The sequence below is a fragment of the Centrocercus urophasianus genome, unplaced genomic scaffold (genome assembly GCF_019232065.1).
Source record: "Centrocercus urophasianus isolate 14NV4802_14NV808 unplaced genomic scaffold, USGS_Curo_1.0 seq_33, whole genome shotgun sequence".
Classification (NCBI taxonomy): Eukaryota; Metazoa; Chordata; class Aves; order Galliformes; family Phasianidae; genus Centrocercus; species Centrocercus urophasianus.
In genome coordinates, this window is record NW_024884900.1 from 5108649 (window position 1) to 5132331 (window position 23683).

Sequence of the window (23683 nt, forward strand, 5' to 3'; positions counted from 1 at the left end):
ATCTGCAGCCCGGCTCATCCCCTATGGAACTGGGATCTGCACATGATGCAGGGCTTGGTGCCGCACTGCTGTCCCATCAGTATTGTCACCCGTGTCCCCTGGTGCTGGGGGGTGCCCTGAGGGGAGCAGGCCTTTGGGTGGATTTCCTTTGTGGAATGATTTAAGTATTCTCCAAACACCGGTGATTTTTAAGGGATAACAGTTACAGTTTCAGTGATTCAGCATCAAGCTTCAGTGTTTTGTTTTGCCTGGCTCCCCATGCCTCATTCATTCTTGCAGGCATTTGTGTGGTTACCCCAATGCAACTCAGATTTGGGGATCTTTTCACAGCTCTGCTTTTCAGCAAACAGTCTCATGGCTTGGAAAAAAAAAAAAGTGGGGAATAGCAGGAGCAGCTGTGGCTGCATAGGGCAGGGCTGTGCTGCAGCCGACGTGGTGGCATCACCAGCAGTGCCACCGCTGTGTCCCCAGCATGGTGCCTGGTCCTGAGGGTGAGAGGAGCTGCATCCTGGGTGACAGAGCTGCAGATGCCATTCGTGCCCCTATCAAGTGCTAATCCTGTTAAGAGCCTTCCTAAGCTCTTAACCCCTGCAGCAATTAGATCCAGGCTGTTACGGGGTCTCGCCTCACTGAGCCGTGTGCCGCAGGAACCAGCATGCCAATTGCCCCAGCATTTTGGGACCAATGTCCCCTCTTCTGCATCACCAGGGGAAAGTGAGGCAGAGCTTCAGGCAGCAGCAATCCCACAGCTGTATGGCTGCAACCACATTGATGCTCCAGCTGGTAGAACCCTGCCTGGGTATTCATGCTCCCTCCTGTTCCCTACGTAGAAAATAGGGGTAGAAGCGATAGATTTGTCAGCCCCCCAGAGCAATCCCCCATTGGAAGCCCCCATCCAGATGCTGTTCTGTGTGCTGAGCTGTCACATCAGCGACTTTCACCACCCGTAATTTGGGTGCCACTGGTGGAGGCTGGAGTCGCTGGGGAATGGCTGCAATCAGTGCCAGGGCTGCTTGCTGTGCGACGGGGAGCTGCAGGGAGGGGAAGCATCCTGGGAATTGCTGGCAGATGCAGATGAGAAGACCTTGAGATGTCTTCCTTGAGATGTCTGCAGTGAGGGGCTGCGGCACAAGGGCTGGTGGGTACTGAATGGGAGATGCAAATGCTGCTCAAGGAGCTAGGCTTAGTGCATCCAGCCAGCTGTGGCTTGGAGCAGGATCTGTCCCACAGGCTCCATCAGCATGTTGGCAAAGGGTTGTTGGAAATGAGGATTCAGCCTTTTGTGCCCTATTCCTGCACATCCTGACCCAAATTTAGGCAGGCCCTTGACATCCTGGATGCTCCATCTCACGCCAAGGGTTGGAGAAGCACAAGAGATCACTGAGGTTCTGGGGTGGGTAACAGGAGTGAAACTCATCTCAACTTTTGCTGCCCTTGCTGGATACTCTGGGGCTGCAGAACCTCATACTTGCTATGGGAGCTCGCAGTTGAATGTCCCACAGTAACCATCCTCTCCATTCCCTTCACAGCCCAGGCCAAGGGGCCAGCTCCCAGCCCTGAGCCATCTGAGCCCCCCGGTGCTGCGATGCTGCCCGTGAGCTACCGCTTATCCAACACCCGCTTGGCCTTCTTCCTCAAGGAGGTGGGGGCCAGCCCCCCAGCCAACAGCAGCACCCCTCTGCAACGATCTGAGCCCTTCGTCGTCTTCCAGACCAAGGAGCTGCCCGTGCTCAATGTCACCCTGGGACCCTTTAGCACAGGGTTGGTGCTGCCCAAGGAGCACCTGCAGCCTTCCAGCACCCTGGAAGTCCCCAACCGCCTCACAGTCAACTGGAAGGTGCGCGCCTTCATCATCCAACCCCGGTTGGTGGCCAACCAGCCCGTGGTCCAAGTGCTCTTCTATGTGGCCGGTCGGGATTGGGATGATTTCGATGTCACTGATCGGTTGCCCTGCGTCAGGCTTCACGCCTTCCGCGATGCCCGCGAGATCAAGAGTTCGTGCAGGCTGCGGGGCAGCCTGGCCACCTGCCTGGTGCAGGCTGAGCTGCCTCACGCCTGGTTCCGGCCTGCCGCTGTGCCACTGGGCCGCAGGAAGGGCCCTGATGGCATGGAGGTGCCAGGTGAGAGCCAACAAGTCGAGCTCTACTACACTCTTCACGCCCCCGATGGGGCCGGACAGTGCCTTGGGGACACATCGGCATCATCCCCTCGTCGAGGGAGTGGAGGGGCAAGGACTGAGGGTCCCACACAGCACCCGCTGTTGCGCATCGGTAGTGTCAGCCTTCTGCAGCCTCCCCCCTGCACAGCCCATGCAGGAGCATCGGTTGGATGGCAATGTCTTCATCCGCCTGCCTGACCGGCCTCTGAAGCCGGGTGAGGTGCTGAGCATCCTGCTCTACCTGATGTCCAACTCCACGGTGGAGCACTTCACCCTCAGGTAGGGTCCTGATCCCATGAGCCATGTCTATTGGCAAGGATTGGTTGTTTTGGCTGGGTTGGGTGGAGCAGTGACATCTTCACTATGGATGATGTCTCTGAGATTCAAGAGGAATTGGGGGTGAAAAGTCCCTCTGTACACATAGCAGAGGGGTGAAGATATCTGGGGGTGTGCAGGGGTATGGGATCCTACCCTGATCATGGCTCTCTGCAGGGTGAAGGCCAAGAAAGGCGTCAACCTGCTCAGCACCAAGTCGAGGAGTGGGCAGTGGCTGGTGAGCTCAGAGCTGCTGACAGGTGGCAAACACTCCACGGCCACCGTTGACGTGGCCAAGGTGGAGGGCACCGGCCCCAGGTAACTATAAACCCATCCCCACCATACCCATACTTGTATAATCAGTGAATGTACAGATGTTATAATTATGAAATATACCAGACAGTTTGGCTAAGCAGTTATTATACCAGAACAGAATAGATAGAATGCTTCCCATATCCTGGGCTCACTATGAAACTCCAGAGGAGGGGATCTCCAGAAGAGACCCTTCCCTACTGGTAGTCAGCTCTTAAATGGGTTTAGGAGAGGTGGAGACAGGCTGCCCTCCTTCCGGCAGCACAGGTGAATTGCCTTCAACTGTGCTCCCATGGCTGGCTCATTGCTCGCCTCAGGTGATCAATCAGAGGTTCAGGCTGTGATTCAGCAGTTTCCATGCACCACTGAATCATGTCTGTCACTTCCATATCTCCACGGGTCTTGAAAACCTGGTGTGGGGTGCAGGGTGGTTGGGTGTGATCTACTCCATGGCCAACACCAAGCTGGGGCTCAAGCAATGTGCTCCTCAGTCATGGCAATATTTTGCTGCGGCATCCCCATTTCTCAGCTGGTATTTATCCAGTTGTTTCAGATTCTGGCGGGTGCATATGGAAGGCTTTGGGGTGGTATTGTGAAAACATGAAGGATCCTCCAGTTTGAGGTGGAGGTATTTTAATTTTGTAAAAGTTGTAATATCATGGATGGTAGCTGCTCTTTATTGGTTGTCCAGAATGGAGAATCCCTTTGGGAAGGAAGGGGAGCACTCCCCAGATAAGGTCTCTCTGGTCCCCAGGGTCATGGATGATATTGGATGGGGAGCATGAACCTAAACACCACCTGAGCTGGACAGGGCTGTTCTGTTCTGCTAGGCATAAGGGTGATGCCCATTCCTCATGGTCCAGGCTTGGGTGATGAAAGGCTTGAGTTGGCCAAGGAGAATCTAGGAGATAGAGTTGAGAAGGATCAGAAGGACAAAGATGAGTTAAAACCCAGAGGCTGCTCTGGGAAGGGGAGATGTGGGACTGGCCCTTGAGCACAGGGAGACTGTTGGGGCTCCTTGAACTGCAGGGGCAGGGTCTGGACTGCACAGGGTCAAAGTCACCAGCAGGAAGAACTGTGACACGCTGGGTTGTTCCCAGGTGGTGACATCTCCATCACCTGATGTCTTTGGGAGCAGGGAGGGAAATGCCTTCAGGAGCTGGGTTAGAGCAAACTGATGCTCTCAAGCTGTGCTGGAAGATGTCAAATGCAGCTGTAGCAGAGAGACATCAGAGCCCGTGGCTGACACTGGTAAATCCCCATGGCCACAAGCCCGATTAGGGTTATTTGCAGGAATAGCCCTGCAGGAATAGCCCTGTGCCACACAGGAGCCATGCACTGCAGGCATAGAGGGCTCCATCTCCCCTCTCCTTCCCCAGCCCCCCCCTCTGCCTCTGCTGCCGACTCAAATCAGCCTTGAAAGGTTAGAGACGGGAGATGAATTTAAAGTGATTACAATCACCTTTTAGACAAACAACTCGATCAAATATTAACGTAATGGAAATGATGAATGACTCAAAACCGTTTTGCCCTCTGGGCCATGTAAGCACAAGCATTTTGCCTCGGGGCAGTGGGGATTGGAGGGAACCTGGCACACCGAGAGCTTTGGGCTGATAATGGCCAATACTGGCGATTTTGCACTCCGGCATCTGCATCTTAAGAGCAGCTTTGCTCTGACGGAGATGCTCAGGAGGATGCAGAAGACATTGGTCTTTGTTGTGCTGCTACAAGGAATCCCTTTCACTCATCATATATTTATAAGTGAGAAACTGCATCCAGCATCCCCAGATTGATGGGACCTTCTCGATGGCTGCTGCATGCCGAGATGAGAGCAGAACTATTTCAGCACTCCTCACCACATTCCATTCTCCTGCTCCAAGGAGGCTTTTGCAGGGAAAATGCCTTCCCTTTGTGTGGGCTTTCATAGGAGCAGCTGTGTTTGGGCTGAGCATCATATTGGTGACCACTCTGGTCCCTTCATCATGCAGGGGCACTCCTGAGGAGGGATCCACTGGAGATGCTCTGCATCAGGGACCATCCATAGCACCCAACTCACTGCATCCTCCTCTGGTCCCCTGCCAGGGATGGAGAATCCTCCTCTGAGATCATGCAGCTGGATTTTGAGATGGAGAACTTCACCAGCCAGTCGGTGACACGCCGCATCATGTGGCACATCGACTACCGGGGCCGTAACCCGCCTCCTGACCTGGAGAAGGTGGTGACAGAGCTGACGGTCATCCAGAGGGACATCCGGGCCATTGTGCCCCTGGCCATGGTAAGAGGCCTTGCACTTGCTCCTGCCTTCTGGTTTGATAGCTGGGATGTTTTATTGTCCCTCGAGGATTTTGCAGCGAGAGATGGATGTGGATGTGGTCTACCGTGTCCCACTAACCCATCTGCCCCAGTGACATCTCCTTTGCACCTTTTCTCCCCAGGACACAGAAATCATCAACACAGCCATCCTGACGGGCCGAACAGTGGCCATTCCTGTGAAGGTCATTGCAATTGAGTTGAGTGGTGTTATCGTGGACGTCTCAGCCATGGTGGAGTGCAAATCCAACAATGAAGACATCATCAAGGTGGGTACAGGAGCGATAACTCCCATCTCCCGCCCCAGGAGCACATCCCTGCTGAGCTTCTCTGGTGTTTCAATCTCTCTTTGCCTGTCTGAGGAGAGAAGGACGATGTACTTTGTCACTGTCCCCACTGAAGGCTATTAGATGCTGTGGTGCTGTGCATGCTGGCACCAGGCAGCAGCAATAACTAAGGGTTATCGCAGTACTTAGCCCTGATAAGGTAAAATACTGTCGCCTTGAAATGTGAACCACACGTTTTCATCAGTGGCTTCACCTGTGCCTCTGGGTGACATTCATCTCCTGTGTGGAATTTAATGCTGGGCTGAGCTGGGAGGGTCAAGCAAAGCACTGGGGACAATGGGACACAGGAGATCGGGGCTGCGTGGGGTTGGGGCTGCTCCTCTGTGCACAAAACACGCGTAGGCTCCCATGGCGATGATGGCCCACGCATCCCTCAGCTGACTCGGCAGTATCAGCCCTCAAACCCAGCCACGGGTGTCTATTTGTTCATCACCATACCCATTCAACCATATGTATTCTTCTATCATTCTGTGTATCCATCCAGCCGCCCGCCTGCACTGTTCCATCACCATACCCATCCATCCATCCGCCTACCCACCCCTAGACATCGCGCCTTCTCCCTGCCCCGTCGGTGTTGGGATGTGCTCTCTCCATGGGTCCCTGGGAGCCGTTTGCCCTGTGGGAGCTGGTGTCACAACCTGTTTACCCAAGTTCTCCAACAAAACCCCGATCTGTGCGATTTACAGCGCCAGCTCTAATTTATGGAGGCCGGTCCTCCGCAGCGTGATAAAACACTGGAGCAATAATACACTTCAGGATGGACTCCAAGACACTTAAACTGTTTAATGTGCTGCCTTTCGACTCATAAATCTATTTACACGCTGTCCCCAGACCTGGGGGGAGCAGACACATGCACACAAGCAGGGATGAATAATACATAAAGCAGCCCTCCAGCCCCGTGTGCTCTCCTTCCGCTCGCCATCCGCAGCCCCACGCAATTCCTTGCTGAGTTATTTTGTGTTTGTGCTGGTGATGTGTTTCCGAGGGAGCTCTCAGTTTCCTGCTGAGATTGGGCACTATGATTACGGTGTCAGGGCTATAAAGCTGTTACATAAATCAGCTTACACGGTGAGATCCACTGTCTGTTACTGTAAATAATTTAGCAATAAGGAGGGACGAGGAGCGGGAAAAGGCTGCTTCTCTCCATGCTGTGTGTGGTACAGCGGTGATGCTTGCATGGAGGGAGTGCATCTTGGATGTGGAGGACATGGTGGCTGGAGACTGATGATCTTTAGGTCTTCCAACTGAAGTCATTCTGTGATTCTATGACATGGCAGTGAAGGTGCTGCAGCCACCCATGAAGGCTGGTGACAGAGTGTGGGTGTGAAATGCCACCCTCATCTCCTCTGTGGGCACAAAGGCATGTGTTCATGGTGGGTCTAGATGAGCTTTGTTGTCTTTTCAACCTTAATGAATCTATGACATGGGCCATCTCCTCATGCACTGCCCACCCAGGGTCACGTGGTGACCTCAGGCACCATGCATACGCTGAGGGATAGGCATGGAGAGATGATGTCTTCCCTTGATCCCATGCTTGAGGCTTGCCAAGGGAGGAGCTCTGCACAGGAGCAGAGCTGTCGGTGCCTTGGCTCTCAGCCCAAGCAGACCTCAGCCTCGCTTCCCAGTGCCTTGCTGCAAATCCGGGAAGTATCTCCCAATAAGTGTACACTTCATTTAAAAGCTAATCTGCAGTCACTCCATCATCAGGACAGGGCTGATGTGCTGCTATTTTTTGTTGTCGTATCTCTCCCCCCCCGCGCCCCCCCCCCATTCCAACCAACAGAAAAACAAGTGGTCCCCAGAACAAGATGCTGGGGGGATTTATTAGGTAAGGTAATGCAAGCAGCATCCCATCATATTTATTGTGATAAATGGCTCAATATCCAGAGATGGAGGATTTACCCAAGAGCTCATCTTTATTCAAATGCTGCCCTGCCAGAGCTGAGATTGTCTTTTCAGACAGCTCTGGTACAAGGACAAGGAGCAAACCCTGTGAGCTGAGCTCAGGGAAAGCTGCAGATGTGGAGTGGGAGTCCCCAGCCCAGTGCCTCCTTCCTGCTGGCTGGGAAGGAGAAGGTGGTGTTGGCTCTGCTGCATTGAGCCAAGCAATGCCGTGGTGGCATCCTCTTAGCACCTTAATTGCCTTGGATCGGTTGGTAGTAAGTGGCCCCCACAGGAAGTATTTGTTTTATAGCAAATTTAACTAATGGCATTTGCATAAATGGGAATTAAAAGACGAAGAGGGAGAGAGATGAGGTGAATGCGAGGATTCAGATGGACTCTGGGAAGCTTTATCTGGAGTCAGCAGGAAGTATGTGGATGGAGGTGGGCATGGGGCTGCATTCCTTTTCGTGGCAGGCACTGGTGGGTAGCTACAGTGGCTGGCCACTGCTTGCTGCCTGCTCTCCCTAGCCTGTAGGTGGGAGAGATCTGGGGACAGATGTCAGATTACGCCCTCCCTGTTTTCCCCTCTCCCCAGGTCTCCAGCAGCTGTGACTATGTCTTTGTCAGCGGGAAGGAATCGCGGGGCTCCATGAGTGCCCGGGTCACCTTCACCTACGAGCACCTCTCTGCCCCGCTGGAGATGACGGTGTGGGTGCCCAAACTGCCGCTGCACATCGAGCTCTCAGACTCACGGCTGAGCCAAGTGAAAGGCTGGAGGGTGCCCATCCTGCCAGACAGGAGGTGGGTGCTGGGGGCACAGTGTTCGGGGTACCCCAAGGCAAGGGAGGCAGTGATAGGCTGGGAGAAATCCACAACAGGACCCCAAGATATGGGGCATGAGATGTGCTGAAGAAGAGAAGGTGAAGGTGGCAGAAGTCCAGTGGCTGTGTTCAACTTCTTATTGAGGGGGGTTTCAAAAACAATGGAACCAGACTTTGCTGCAGTGAAAACGTGGATCGTGGATGCAAGTTGCATTTTTGGATGGAAAGAGGAGAATTTCACAATGAGAATTGTTGAACACTGTGAGGAACATTCATCCATGCCAACAGTCAAAATTCCTGTGGATAAGGCCAAGAGCTGCCAAGCTCCAAAATTAATGTTGCTTTGAGATCTAGAGACCTTCAGGTATCCCTCCCAACTTGAGATATCTTGTCCTTTCAGCTGATTAGAGGGTGGAGATTTTGGCTACCCTGTTTTCACGTGCTGCTAGAGCCCTCAGAGACCTCATGAACAACAGACAATTTTTGGCCAGGCTCCACCATGCTTTTCCCCTGCTTTGGAACACCTTGCCACCTGTCTCTTGTCTCTGTCCCACAGGTCAGTGCGGGACAGCGAGCACGAGGAGGATGAAGAGGAGCGGAAGCAGAGCCGGGGCTGTGCCCTGCAGTACCAGCACGCCACACTGCAGGTCTTCACCCAGTTCCACACCACAGCAGCAGAGGGCACGGGGCAGGTGGTCACCATGCTGGGACCCGACTGGCTGGTGGAGGTTACCGACCTGGTCAGTGACTTCATGCGCGTGGATGACCCGCGGGTGGCCCACCTGGTGGACAGCTTCACGCTGGCTGGCAGAGAGCCGGGAACCACGCTCTTTAAGGTGCCCCTGGTTTAATTTCCCCTTTCCATCAATATGGCTTGAGGTTGGTGGGTGGGTGGTGACGGTCCCCTCATCCCCTGCAGGTCGTGTCCCCGCTCATGGAGGCGGTGCTGGGTGAGACACTGGTGACGGTGGCGGAGGAGAAGGTCAGCATCACAGACCTGAAGGCCCAGGTGGTCTCCAGCCTCTCACTGTCCCTCCACCCCAGCCCTGGAAATAGCCACACCATCATTGCTCGCACGGCTGCCCAGCAGACCCTGAGCTTCCTCAAGCAGGTGAGGTCTGGGTTTTGGGGGACTCGAAGTGGGATGGAGTTCCATCTAAAAAGTCCTCTTCCCACCTCAAAGTAACCCAGAAATCTTCATGTCAGTGTCTACGTGGACAGAGGTCTGGAGGAAAACTCATAGAGTTTGTAGCTCTGGTAGCCCTGATTCCTTGGGGGCTGAGATTTGGGGTTTGTGGAAGTCCTGCTTATCCTGTGGAGCTGAGATTTGGGGTGAACCTCATCTGTAGAGGTCCTGCTTGTCTTGTGGCCTCTACCTAGGAGCCTTGGAGCTCTGTCCCCTGAACCTTTCCTCCACACCAAGCCCTGGGGAGCAATGGGGAAGGAGTTGAGCATTAGGACAATCTGATACCAGGCCAGAAAGTGGTCTGCACCTTGTTCCAAACCTTCAACAGACTCTGTGTTTGGGAAACTGTGGGGAAAACTGAGGGAAGAACAGGCAAAAGAGAAAAGCTAGGTGGTGGTTGGGAGGAATAAAACAAATCAATAGGCAGATGGGTAGAGGATAAATTGCATGGGGGAAGGATGCGAAGGAGGAGGGATGGATGGGAAGATGGAGGTGCAGGTGGGACTGGCATTGTGCTGGGCAACCGGTGCCTGTGTTGGTTCTGCAGGAAGCGCTGCTGAGCCTGTGGATTTCCTACAGCGACGGCACCACAGCCCCTCTTTCCCTCTACGACCCCAAGGACTACAACCTGGTGGTGAGCAGCCTGGATGAGAAGGTGGTGACGGTGACCCAGGACCGAGCCTTCCCCTTGGTGGTGGCAGAGAGCGAAGGTGTGGGGGAATTGCTGCGGGCCGAGCTGGTCATCTGCGAGAGCTGCCAGAAAACCAAGCGTAAGAGCGTGCTCTTTACAGCCCTGGCCAGTGTGCGGGTTCATTTTGGCTCCGAGGAGGACCCGACCTATGACTACGACCACGTTCCCAGCAGACCAGGGCTGGAGGCGGGGTCGAGCACCACTCTGCGGGCAGAGGTGGAGAGAAAAGCAGAGCCGAGCGAGGACAGTAGGATGCCCAGTGCGTCTCACCCCACAGAGGACTTCCCCACCATCCCCACTGGCTTTGTCCAAGTGACACGAGGGCTGACGGACCTGGAGATAGGCATGTACGCCCTTCTGGGCGTCTTCTGTCTGGCCATCTTGGTCTTCCTCATCAACTGCATTGTCTTTGTGTTGAAATACCGGCACAAACGCATCCCACCTGAAGGTCAGACCAACATGGACCACTCCCACCACTGGGTCTTCCTGGGCAATGGGCAGCCCTTGCGGGCTCACAATGACCTCTCCCCACAGCCTGAGAGCCCCGGGAACCCCCTGGAAAATGTGCAGACCTGCTGCCATGCGGACCACCACAGCAGTGGGAGCTCACAGACCAGTGTGCAAAGCCAGGTCCATGGTCGTGGGGATGGTTCCTCGGGGGGTTCCACACGGGATCAGAGTGAGGACCCCCTCAACTCGCCCACTTCCAAACGGAAGCGGGTGAAGTTCACCACCTTCGCCACGTTGCCCACTGATGAGCTGGCTTACAACTCCATCCCCATCGCTGATGAGGAGGACTTGGAGTGGGTCTGCCAGGACATGGGGCTGCAAGACCCCGAAGAGCTTCACAACTACATCCGCAGAATCAAAGAGATCGCTTAACACAGGGGCAGAGGGGATGGGGTGGGAGGGAGGGGGCCGCCACGCCGTGCCACGCCACGCCATGTCACGCCACACCGGCTGCTTCCTGGGGCCTGAGACCCACGCTGGGCTCTCTCGCAGGTTCCCTTTTGCACATCTCACATCCTCCTCACCCCATGTGGAGGCACCTCTGGGGGCTGTTTTTCTTTTCTTGCCCTTTGCCATCTGCTTGTCCCCAGGGTGGGGGCACCAAACCTGCAGTGAGCGGGATCCACGAGGGATGCAAGCTGGGGGCTGGAGATGGATGGGATGGATCTTGTGAACGTGCAATGGTGAATGGGATGAGATAATGTTGTGGGTCCTGCGGTGCACAGGTTGGAGGAGGGGAGACATCCCACCAGCCTGCTGCAGGAAGGTGGTGGGTGGGGGTTCCCAAAAGCCATCCACTGTACATGGGGGTTGCACAATTGCTGCACCTGGTTGCACAGTTTTGGAGGTGAGCGCTGGTGTGGGGATTTGCCATACTATGGCAGTTGGGTTGTGCGGGGAAAAAGTGGGGGCAAAACCTGCATCCCCACCTCAAGCTCACCGCCTGCTTCATGGGGTGGTGGCATTAATGTTTGCCATCACAGCATCCCTTGGGGACTGCCTCTGCCCCAGGGCTGCTGTTTCCTGCCCTCCCAGCACCAGGCTGGGAGATGCAGTTGGGTCTTCACATTGCCCACCCAGCTCCCTGCCTGGTAGGGATTCCCATGCCCATTTCCCCCAGTCCCAGCCCACTGGGGACTCCCACAGCCAGGCTCAGCCTCCGTGGTGCCTTCTGACTGCCATAATCTCCCTGGCCACCCCGCTCCCAGCCCTGAAGTCCCCCCCTCCATTGCAGAGCATCCTCAGACAGGCTGACTCCAAGGGGACCACCTGGGTACCAGCGGTTGGGGTCCTACATGTGGGCGCCCAGCATTGCCCAGCGGAGGGGGAGGCAGCAGCTGGCAGCGGATTATTTCTGGATCGGAAGTTACCCACCACTGTGTCTATTTTTTTTTTTTTTCTTAAATAAAAGACTAGAAAAAATAAAAAAAAAAAAAAAAAAAAAAAAAAAAGAAAAAAAAAGCAAAAAGCAAAAAGCAACCAACACAACCACAAAGGAAATGAAAAGCCAAAACCAAAATGCGCCATCCTGGGGGGCATCGCTCGGCTTTGACACCCATCGGAATAGTAAGTGCTTTGGGGTCAAAGCTGTGGATTTGGGGCCACCCCTCAAAAATCCTCCCCACCTCAAAAGCCCCATCAAGGAAGTGATGGCACAGCCAGGCCCCATGCCTCAGTTTCCCTGGAGCGCTGTGCAGTGTCTTGAAAAGCTCTTTAAGGAGTTTATCATTCTGGGACTGTGGAAATTTCTCCCCTGAGCAGCCTTAAAGCTTTCCTGATAGCTCTACACTGGTTTTAAATATACATATCCTTCTATAGAGAGAGATATATGAGGAAATTAAGATGTGCTCAAAGACCAGGTGGGTGCTGCGTTCCTGTTTTACCGTGCCCCGTTATCGGAGGGACCCAGGTCTGGCTGCATGATAGCGATTCCAAGCAGTAAAATTAATACAGCCAAATTCTTGCCTGGAGCCGCCAAGCCTCCTCTTCAAATTAACATATATGAATATTTGTTTAAAATTAAAAAAAAAAAAAAAAAAAAGGAAAAAGGGAGAGGGGAGAAGTGAGAAAACTGTTTAATAACATGCGCCCAATTCCTGCATTGGGAAGTGGAGGTGGGCAGAGAAGAACAGAAGAGCTCTGCCCCACCTCCTCCTCCCACTGGAGCGTTCTGCTGCCCTGGTGGGGATGGTGACAGCCCTGCTCAGGGCATCTTTTCAATGAAGAGAGCAAAATCTAGATAAGTAAAGCTATTTACTGAGACATAAATATGTATGTATTTATACATTATAAATACATATGTATATATACATGCATATACAATGTGTGACTATCTTTATAGATATACACACATACATAACTATGCATGCGTGCATTCCCTTAGTGGATTGATGCCAAGGGCTTTACTTAGGTGCAGTGGTGCAGGAATGCACATACATGAGTGCACACCCATGTGAACACACCCGTCCTCCAGAGTTCCCTTTGGGCAATGGGAGCATAAGGGGAGCAGCTCACCACAAAGGTGTTTGGGTCCTGCAGGAAACATGCCAGGGAGGCACCAGTTGAAATCCTGAGGTCAAAAACCCAGGAAAACTGTGTTTTGGTGTGAGTGTGATGATAGGGTTGCAAGGCACCCAGTGCTCAGCCAGTCCCAAAGCAGCACTTTTCCTGCTTACTGCTTCAGCACCCGCAAATACAGCAACTGAACGGGCCTCCGATGGCCAAATCTCATTGAAGAAGAAAAGAAAATAGGGGAAAATAATTAAACAGACGCCTCTCTCTCAGCTCCCCTCCCGCTCTGCCCTCTGTTTATTCTCTTGCTTTTTGGTGTTCCGCTATCTGCTCCCAGCAGGCAGGCACGCATTTGCATTTTAATGCGGAGCAGAGAGGCTGCATGCAGCGCTGGGGAGGCAGAGCCAGACCCCCACCCCTGCAGCCCCCCCCCCACCTTCCCGGGAGCCAAATATCCCCTTTAAATTATGTGCTATGAAAATAATTAAACCACTTAACGCACCCAGCCCCTAAGCCATTAAGAGAGGAGGAAAACGGGAATTTTCCCTGCTTCTCTGCATGGAGCTCAGACTTTGCAACACCTGGGGGTCCCACCACTCTCCTCCTCCTCCAGCTGCCTGCTCTCCTTCTACACCTGTTGACACTATGCACAGCACCTGGGATAATGACTTCAGTAATTGCATGGTTCTTTCTGGGGTCTCTTCACTCCATTTTTGCCTGGCTCAGCAAGGAATGGGAAAACCCCTAAGGTCTCAATATTTTAGGGCTCCTGCTCTGCGCTGGGATGATTTTCCCCTACTACCAGACCTGGAGCTGCCAAAATCTGCCCCTGGGAAAGGCAGAAGGAGAGAGTTGTAAGATTCAGTCAGATGTGATGGCTCTGCTGGGAAGAGTTCAGCATGCCCAGAGTGCCTGGCAGCTCTGAGGCAGTCACCGTTGGGTTTTAGCCAAGAGAAAGCCAGAAATGCCTGCAGGGCAGAGCTCCTGGTCAAGGGCCTTGCTATGGAATTTCCATGTGTTTTCCAGGGATTTCCTGACCCTTTCCAGGATTTTGCTGTCACTTCTCATCAATTCCAGGATCTCCAGCTGTCTTCCAAACAATTGGCTGCAGACACTGGATAACAGCATAAGCAAATTGCTAGATGGTTTGTGCTGGGAAACACTGAGGCATCTGGGCCATGGGAAACATCATTAATAACTGGAAAAGGAAGTTTGGATCCAGGGAGCCCTGTGATCCTGCAGATCTGTGCCCAGCACCCAGCACTGCATTTCCAGCCCCAGCAGCCTCTGGAGTCTCAGTCTTCACATCCTTTCCAACAGCATCACCGAAAGAAGGCCAAATTTTGTTAGTTCATGGATTTAAAGGTCACAAAAGACCATCTCATCTGACCCCGCGTGATGCGGAGCGGCAAATGTCACCCAATTATCCATCTGCTGTGCCTCTGTGTCAAGACCAATAATGCAGTTCTCTTGGCTGTGATGAAAGACAAGATGCAAGAGATTGCTCATGGTTTTGTTCACCAGTTTACCCCCACAGACACCTATGGAAGATTTTGTTTCTGATGGTTTCTGCACTTCTGGGGCCAAAGCCTGAGGCATCTGGGTCTAGATTGGATGAAATTATCTTAGAGGTTGACTTTGTGATTCTATGACAGTCAGTGAGTGCTTTGGTGTCAGCCCAAAGAAGACAGAGCCCCTGTGGCCACACAGGAAAAAATCACAGCTCCTCATTCCTCAATGAGGATTGAGGAATTCCTCAATTCTTCATTCCTCCATCAGCTGCTTTATGGCTTTTTTGGTTGTCAGCCTTTGTTGGGAGCCCAAAGGAAGAACTGTTCCATCAGATGGACGACTTCTGGGTGGGAAAAAGCAGCTCAGCCAAGAGGGCTTCAATGGATGCAATGAGAATGAGAACAAGGGCATTGCCACAGATCCTGCACAAAGAGGTCAAGATGCTGAACCTCAGTCCCTCAAAGCTCCCTGTGAAAAGGCTTCATCCACCTGTGCCCCAGTTCACTCCAACACTCTGGCCCTCATGTGCCGTGATACTTTGCTCTCTCTGCCCTTATGAAGATCCCCATTTGGGCTCCCCATCCTATGGGTGCCCCATGGAGAGTAACTGGAGGCAGCATAGATCACAGTAACAGCTGCAAATCCAATTACCTGAGGGTTAAGCACTCGGCTGATGAAAACCAGGGGTTAAAAGTGCTGAGCCAGCAAAAGCTCAGCGCCGATCGATGCCATGTAAATAATATCACTTGTTCCTGGGAGCCCATTCCTTTCTGTTTCAGCGGTGAAATCCACTTAGCCCAGCAGGACCTCACTCGATTTCTGGCTTATGTGGGTTCAAAACCATTTAAACACAGAGGCTGTGCAATGGGGAATCAGCACGTTCCCGTAAAATCCCCACCCCAGGGACCTGCAGAATGCTGCTACTTGACTATGTTCAGCACTGCAAACATTGCTGGGTCAATAAATAGGGGGTGAATGGCTGCTGGAAAATCCTTCAGCAGTGCAGGGATGACTCCTGACCGCTCTCAGCTGACCCCCAGCTGTGCCGTGTCAGTGGCATTCTGATCCCAAATGATGAGTGCTTTCAGATGGGGAGAGGGATGCACGAAGGCAGTTCAGGGTATAGAGCTGAATATGATGGCCAGGGTGGAGAGGAGCTGGGGATCAGGGAACTGGGGCTACTCCATCTAATCCCTGATCCCTTTCCATAAGGAGGATGTGCTCACCCCGAATCACCCAATTCACTCCCAGTTCACCCAGTGTTTCATGGCTGAAACACTGGGGCACTCTGGACAGAAAGAAACACAATCAGAAATGAAACTGTTTCCTTTTGACATTTTTTTTGGCTTACGGTGGGCCTCTGATCTTTCTCCACCTCAATACTGAGGTGACCTTCTGATTTTTCTCCACCCTTGACATGTCCTTTGATGGCATTTATTTGGGTTTTGCCTTAAAAAGCTGTAAATCAGCCCAAACCCTTTTGATTTAGACTGAAAGGGAGCAGGAACACAGATAATACCTCTGGAAAGCAATTTCATTTTTCCTGAACCACTCCAGAACTGGGAAGCAGAAAAACCCCAAATAAATCTGTTGTTGGCAAATCAGTGAAGGAAACGCTAAGCATGTAAGAGACAGCCCTGGCTCAACCCAATTGATACCTAAAGGTGCCAAAATGCCCCCAATAAAGGCTGGATGGGAACAGGAGCATGGGGACCCACAGTGCTGGGCAGAGGAAGGCTGCCAGATCCTCCCAACACCCAACTGAGTCTCCACAACAGGAATGGTCCTTTTTTTGGAGGGCGGTGAGGGGCTTGGGGGGGGAGATTCAGTGATTCAGACTTGGCACAAGAATAACCATCTGCCTTGGCATAATGGGAAATAACACTGCTGTTGATTTCTCCTTCTTCCTCTTGGAAAGATGGAGCCTTTGGGGAGCTTTTAACTAGCAAGCTTACTTTTGCTGAGATGTTTCCCTAGAGCACTCTCGTGGTTTTTGGCTTGTGTGAGCAACCAGCACAGCCCAGGCAGGGTAGGTTTGCTTCCCTCTGCACCAGGTTGGTTTGCAAGGATGGGAGCAAGGCTGGGCAGTGTGGCTGCTCTCAAGGGGTTTTTTAAGAGAAATGATGGGGGCTTAATTCCCCTTTAGTGGGCATGGCAGGGATGGTTTGATGGTTGGACTAAATGATCTTAGTCTTTTCCAACCTTAATGGTTCTGTGATTTAAAGCCTGTCTGGGACAAGTCCCCATGGCTCCAGCCCAGCTGGTACCTGTGGCTAGAGGTCCCAAACCATGTGGGCAGCCCCAACCATTTTTCCTTCTTCTTTTTCTCTCTCCTTCCCTCCCTCCCCCCTTTCCCACCACCCTGTGATCTATTGTAAGATAACAGCCCCAATTGCTCCAAATTGCTTATTGAAGACTCGGTGGTAAATCAATGATTTTAAATGGGATCACAGAATAGCAATCCTAACAACTGCTGAACAATAGTAAAAAAAAAAAAAAATAAATGGAGCTGGCCAGCAGAAAGGAGAGGAGTGGCCAGGCTGCTTCATTCATTGCCTGCAGCTGATGTGGGCTGCAGGGAAAAGGCCATCGAGGAATATGAGCTATCAGGACCTCCAATAACCATTCTCTTGCTTTTAAGAGCTGGAGCGAGGAAGCGAGAGCAGCAACGCCGTCACTAAGCAACCTTCCAAGTTTTGAGGATGCAAGAGGAGGTGAGGGGGTTTGTTATCTTTCTATTGCTGGAACCTTCAGTTCTGCTCAGTCCTGAAATCACTGCGTATGTGCAAGACAAAAAGAAGATGCAAACAAAAGCACTGCGAGAAACATCAGTGAGTGGATGAATGAACACTCTTCCCTCCGCATTTTTTCTCTCCTCCTTGATTAATGCATTTCATTTGCTGTATTAGCAGCTATACCTTCATCTGCAAGGTGAAAGGTGGCCTCAGCACAGCAAAATGGAGATGAGATGGATGGAGGGGTGCAGGGATGGGAATAGAAGAGAGCTGAGCTCTGCATTGCCATAGTGCTGGGCACAACACCCCACGGGTTGGGAAATGCATTGGGTTGGCATCACAGCAGTGGGACTGAAAAGAGATGAAAGAAATCACAAGTTTTCTGCTGCACTCTGTGGTCATTTCCTATCTCTGCCACCCAACGTGGCCATAGCAAAATCCCTGGAAGAAGAACAGTTGGGTCTGGCACCTCAGATCCCAAAAGCAGGAACTGGAGAAGATGGTGCGAGTCCCAGGGCTGTGTAAATTAACTCCACTCAGCTGCAGCACAGGATAAGGAGAAGCATACAAGGAACCAGCGAGTCCCACATGGGCAAGGATTGGGTTTGGGATTCACCCAAAGGGAGAAATTGGGCTGCTAAGCAGACTCGTGCGATGGCTAAAGAATGTTCCCAATAATGGCCACAGGCATTGTGCTATCACCATATAAATAAACACTGGGTTATTCAGGAGGCAAGAACTTGCCTGTGACACCCAATGCACAATTAGCTATATTTAAAAGCTCTCTGCAGGGCTGGGTTTAGCAAACTCATCCCACCCCAAAGAGCAAAGCTCAACTTCCAGCAGGTCCCTGTCTCGCTGACTGCAGATGAAGCATATGCCTCGCTGCAGTGCTTATTCTGTGCTTGATTTATTGACTGATTTATTTAAAAATGTAACGCAGCACTGCTGACAGCTCAGGCTTCAGAGACCTGTCCAAGAATAATTTTTATGAACAGAGACAGAGGCAAAATCTAACTGGGTTATAAACTGACATGATAAAGCCATCAGCTCAGCAGCGCTCAGCACAGGCACCTCCTGCCTCCCTGTGCAGGATCTCAGTCTGCATTGGGGTTTCCACTTCACCAAAGAGGTTTACCCCTCTTTGGAGCATTAGAGAGAGGAATGAAGAGCAAGAGGGGACCAAGAGGAGGTGGTCTGGGAGCACCATTGCATGGTGCTGTGCCCACCCCAAGCCCAATTTCCATCCCAAAGAAAAGCATGGGGTGGGAAGTTTGGAGGACCAGCAAACATGACAGGTCATACCAAGGCTGGGGGCTTTGCTGGTGTTTCTGGGTTGTGTGAAAAGGGCTCTTTGCAAACCTGGTGCCACCTGGGTCCCTCTAAACTGCAAGAGGAAAGGCTTCATCCACAGTGCCCTGAGCTGCTGCTGAGGTCAGGGACGAAATTAGCAAAGCTTCTTCTCACTTTGCTGCTCTCCTTGTCTGTAAATAGTTGGAGATAGCAGCCCTAAAAGTACCTTAGAGAGAAGGCAGCGGTAAAAATTACATCAAGCCTAGGGGCTTAAACTGATTGAAGGATACATTTTCCGAGCTGATACAGTGAAAGCAGCAGCAAAGCCCTGGTGCACCGAGCAGCCTGTGTGGTTTGATCATTTGTTGTCCTCCTAACTGGCCAGGGAGCTGGGAAAAGCCCTGAGAATGTTTTGGGAACGTGCTTACAAGGAGTGAAGCTGCCAGGGGTTTAGAGAACTTGTTAAGCCAGAGGCAAAAGTCTCTGCAATTTACCATGCAAACAATTGGATAAAATAGAGAAGTGTGGATAAAATAGAAGTGTGGTCCTGTCCCAGTGTAGGGTTCCTGCACCAAGTTGTGCAATGGTGGTCTATTGGGAAGGGGCAGCTGTGTTATAATAGAATGGCTTTAGGTTAAAAGAGACCTTAGAGATCACCTAGTTCCATCTACATCATCGATAAAGTGCTGAAGAGCACTGGTCCCAAGATGGAACCTTGAAGGATGCCTCCAACAGACACAGAGCCATTGCCCACACATCTCTGGCTGCCACCATCCAACCAATTCCTCACCCACTTAGTAGTCCACCCTTCAAGCCCATACCTCTCTGTAATGCTATAATGGGATGGAAAGTGCCACAATAATAGCAGGATAGCAAAGCCTTCTGCTACAGCTAGCGAGAACGAGCCCAAACGCAGCAGCCACAGATACAGAAATGAAGGAAAAGAGTTGCTTACCTCTGAAAGGCCTCAGGCATACAGGGATCTCCAGCAAGAGAGACCCCTACCTCCATTGCCAGCCCTTAAATGAGGTCTGGGAAGGGGTGGATCCTGGCACCATGCCTTCCAGTCACTCGGGTACATTGCTTGCACCTGAGCAACCCTTGGTTGGCCCTGCCTTCCACCAGGTGCTCAATCACTGTTTGATTCACAGGCCATGACTTAGCATTTCCACTACACTCTCCAATTTAGAGATAAGGATGTGGTGCAGGAACATGTCAAAGGCCTTGCACAAATCCAGGAGATGCCATTCCTTTCTCCACTGATGCTGTCACTCCATCATAGAAGGCCACCAGATGGGCCAGGCAGTATCAGTGTGACCTTAAATGAATACAAACCTCCTGCACCACTGAGCCCCAAATACTGCCAGTCCTGCCCCACTGTGAGCTGAGGTGGGGGCTGTGTGCTCTGACCTCCACAGCCCCTCCGATCAGCATTACTGATGGTTTTTCTGCCCAACCCTCAGGGGATTGCTGACCCTTCCTGCACCCACACTGACACCAATAATCGATGACAGCATGCTTGCTGGGAGCAGGAAATGCAGTGAGGGATGGAGGCTTGCTGCATACCAATGGGAGAATTTCCCAGCCGATGGGAATAAATGTGCCAAAAGGATTGTTAAGGATCTTTGCTCACCCCCATTGAACCTTCTGGCTGCTTGTCAGGGGCTGGAAGGGCACAGAGCAGGGGCTGTGTGACCCTGAACCTAAAACTGTGAGTGGCTGTGTCACACAGCCTGCAGACCTCCCCACTCCTCCAAACACAGAAATCACAACGTCAAAGGCATTCAGCATCCATGGTGGCCTCCAGGGACCGCAGCAGGAGGGGGGATGCAGTGCCACATCACACGTTCGCTTGCCATCTCCCTCCAAAAACCCTCCTGCTTGCTCATCTTCCCAGAGACAGAGCGAGGGGGTGTTGTGCTCAGCTCTGATCGATGGGTTGGGACAGAGCACTGATAAAAGCACGCCAGTGCTGGCTCACGCCATCACTCCAGAGCAGGGGAAAGAAGAGAGCAGAAGTAAAGGGCAGTGTCTCTTTTTGCAGCAAGGAGGGATTTAAAACATCAATACTAGGTGTCTATCTATATGATGGTGTCATCTTCCAGGATGATGACAGGGAGAGGGAACCCAGACTTGGCACCAGGATGGTGCTGAATGGGGCAGCACAGGGACCTAGGGGCCATGAGCTAATGCTGCCTGCAGCCAAACTGTGGGCATAGTGATAGCAAGGTGCTGCCATAGAGCCCAGAGGGGCTGCAAGGATCTGGGAGGAAAATAAAAGTTACACGGGACTTTACTAAATAGCACAGAGCTGGCAACACGCTAATATAAATGCTGATTTAAGTTTGATGAAAGCCAGGAAGAGTTCCTCCAGAACGTATTAATTAGCTCGATGATGAGGTGTTTGCAAAATGAAAATGCAAAGCGGCAGCCATGGGGAGGAAAGGTATGGGGGGGAGGAGAGCCTTGGCTGTGCTCCTGCACTGCTGCTCCTACTGACTGCCCCAGGGTCGGGCAGGGACATTGCTGCCAGCACTGAGAACTCTCAGAACTCTCCTCAATGATGCTCTAGGAAGCCTAGGATGCTCTAGGGTCACCCCATGGTGCCCAGCAGCATCAAAGCCAAGAGGTGTTGATGCCATCACATCCAGTTCCCCACCTGGGACTATGAGAGCCTCCCAATCCCACTGTCCCATTTGCAGCAATAAATGCTTGGCCATACCCAAGCTGTCACAGCTCCAGGCTGAAGTGTGGAGAAAAAGACCCTGAAGCCACTTCCCTTGATCTGTCAAAGGCAGGATTGTAGCTGATGGGCTCTCATCACTATTCAGCACTTTGTCCTTACACACCTGCCTCTGCTCCTCTCCCTTTGCAGAGCAGAGCCACAGATTTGCTTCAGGAGAGCTGGCACCAATTCCCCCAGAGGAGCAAGAAGCAATGATAAAACAGCACTGGTGGCTTTCAGCATTTTTTAGGGAGCAAAGTGCTGGAGGGGACAAACCCCAGCTGCCAGCTGGGCTCACTGCAGTGATGCTGCCTGGGCACAATGAGCTCTGTGCAGACCGGAGTGGTCAACTGGATGGGTTTGGTGGCAGATGCAACTGCATCAGGTTTTTTTCTCCAAAAGCCTCAGGATTTGGGCACTCGGATTTATAGAGACTGGTTTAATTCTACAAAATGGGGAGGAAGAAATAGAATTGGGAGCTCATGACAAGAGAAATGCTAGAAATGAGAGCATCCTTCGCACCAAAACTGCCCTAGACTCAGACTTTGCCTTCCTCTTCTTTTCCTGCACAAGAATTTAAAGAAAAGCAAGTGTTCCCAGCTGACATCCTCTTGGAAGGCTGTAGGTTAAAAATATCCTCCTGAAGGGAGATAAAAAAAATCCCTCCTGATAAGAGAAAAAACAAGGCAATTCCAACTGAGCCCATCTACAAACCAAGCCTCCAATCCCATTTTCAAAGCATCAAGGACACCTTTCCATTCCCCCAGCAAATCCTTATACTTTGTGGCTTTCCTGTGAAGTTTTCCCTGTGCAATTAATTTCTATTCCCCCACCACTCTGTCTTTTTCTTTTCCCCCTTCCTCATTCTCAAGCAATCCCCACAAAAGCACAGCTTCCACTCCCAGCCAGCCCATGCTCATCTGTGTATGGAGAAAAACCAACTCAGGGGCTTTGGCTGTCAGCAGAGCTTTAGAGAAAATAATGATAAAAGTGGTAAAAAAAAATAAACATGAATGTTCTGCAGGGGATGGTTGAATTTGGAGGATGTGAAGAGCTCCAAGTGGAACATCAGCATTTGAATTCTGTTCTCTTGGGGTAGTGAAGGTGGACTTTGTTTACGGGTCTGGGAGATGTGGGGCAGCTCTTGGTTGGCCTCCTCCTGTCCTCACTTTTTATTATAGAATCGTTAATTTTGGAAAGACCAACAGGATTATCCAGTCCAACCATCAGCCCACGCCTGTGACTGCGCTAAACCACATCCCCCAGTGCCACAAGTCCCATTTCTCAAACACCTCAAGGGGCAATGCCTCCACCACCTCCCAGGGCAGCCTGCACCAGTGCATTGCCTTTTGGTGGGGTGGGGGTCAACACACAGCCAATCTCAGCAGAACGTCCATCCATGTGAGATCTGGGATAGCCTCCATTACTGAATGGCCTCCAACCTCCATGCCCTGACATCCCATTCCCCAGAAGGGCCGTGACAAAGCACCATACCCTCTGCCCTTTCATCCCACCTCACCCAAGTCACATCCTAGAGAGCTTCAAAAAGGAATGGCCAAACATCCCCAGACGGCACAGGCCCTCTCCAAAGGGAAAGACACTGATGCAAAGCGACTGCTCCTTTGGAAACTTCCTTTTGCTGAAGAAGAAAAATGAACAAAACACCCTTTTCTTCAGGAAAAAAAAACAACCAACAGAACAAAAACCCAGACCACACAGAACATGGAAACAAAGCTCAGATCAGCACCGAGCCCTGTAATGGGAGCAGACACCATCCTGCCACGCCTGCACAGACCACAGACAAATTGTTCCGGGTCAGTGAGAAACAACACAGGCACTACTGGGGGAGTGACAGAGCACAGCAATTCATGGCGGCGTTGTTAATTAAGACTTTTACTCTCCAGAGCAGCAGTGACAGCAAAACCTCATATGTGGGCAAAGAGAGGGAGGTGGCTCACATTGACATTGGAGCATCTCCAGACTGCAGCAGCCCCATCGCTTCCTGCATCAAGGCACAGTCACTCCAAGAAGGTCTGATGCACCCAATGAGCCACTGGTGGGGATGGAGGGATCAGGGCTGGCTGGCTGTTGGGCTGGCACACGCGGCTGAGCGCAGGAGAGCCGTGCCTGGAGGCAGAGAACTCAATAATCCATCAGCATCCCAGCGCAGGCTCTGCAGCACGACTTTAATAGACTTATCTTTACCACAATAATGTATTTTATTTTTTCCAGTGCACATTCATTATTCACACGCTTATTTCCCCACGGATTATGTATGTCGCCTGAGCTCTGTTCTCCTGCCTTATTTTCACAATGTTGGCTCTGGTACCTACTTATTTTTACAGCATTGTCACCTGCAAACAGGTTTCTATT

General features: G+C 51.9%; 1 protein-coding gene across 1 annotated transcript; it reads left to right on the forward strand.

The window, feature by feature from the left end:
* Positions 1–472: 472 nt before the first annotated feature.
* TMEM132E (transmembrane protein 132E) lies at positions 473–10906 on the forward strand. The gene is given in 10 exon segments (XM_042830399.1): positions 473–491; positions 1530–2293; positions 2295–2437; positions 2651–2791; positions 4868–5060; positions 5221–5364; positions 7922–8127; positions 8704–8983; positions 9067–9258; positions 9881–10906. Coding segments are annotated over 10 exon segments (3108 nt in total).
* Positions 10907–23683: the final 12777 nt, after the last annotated feature.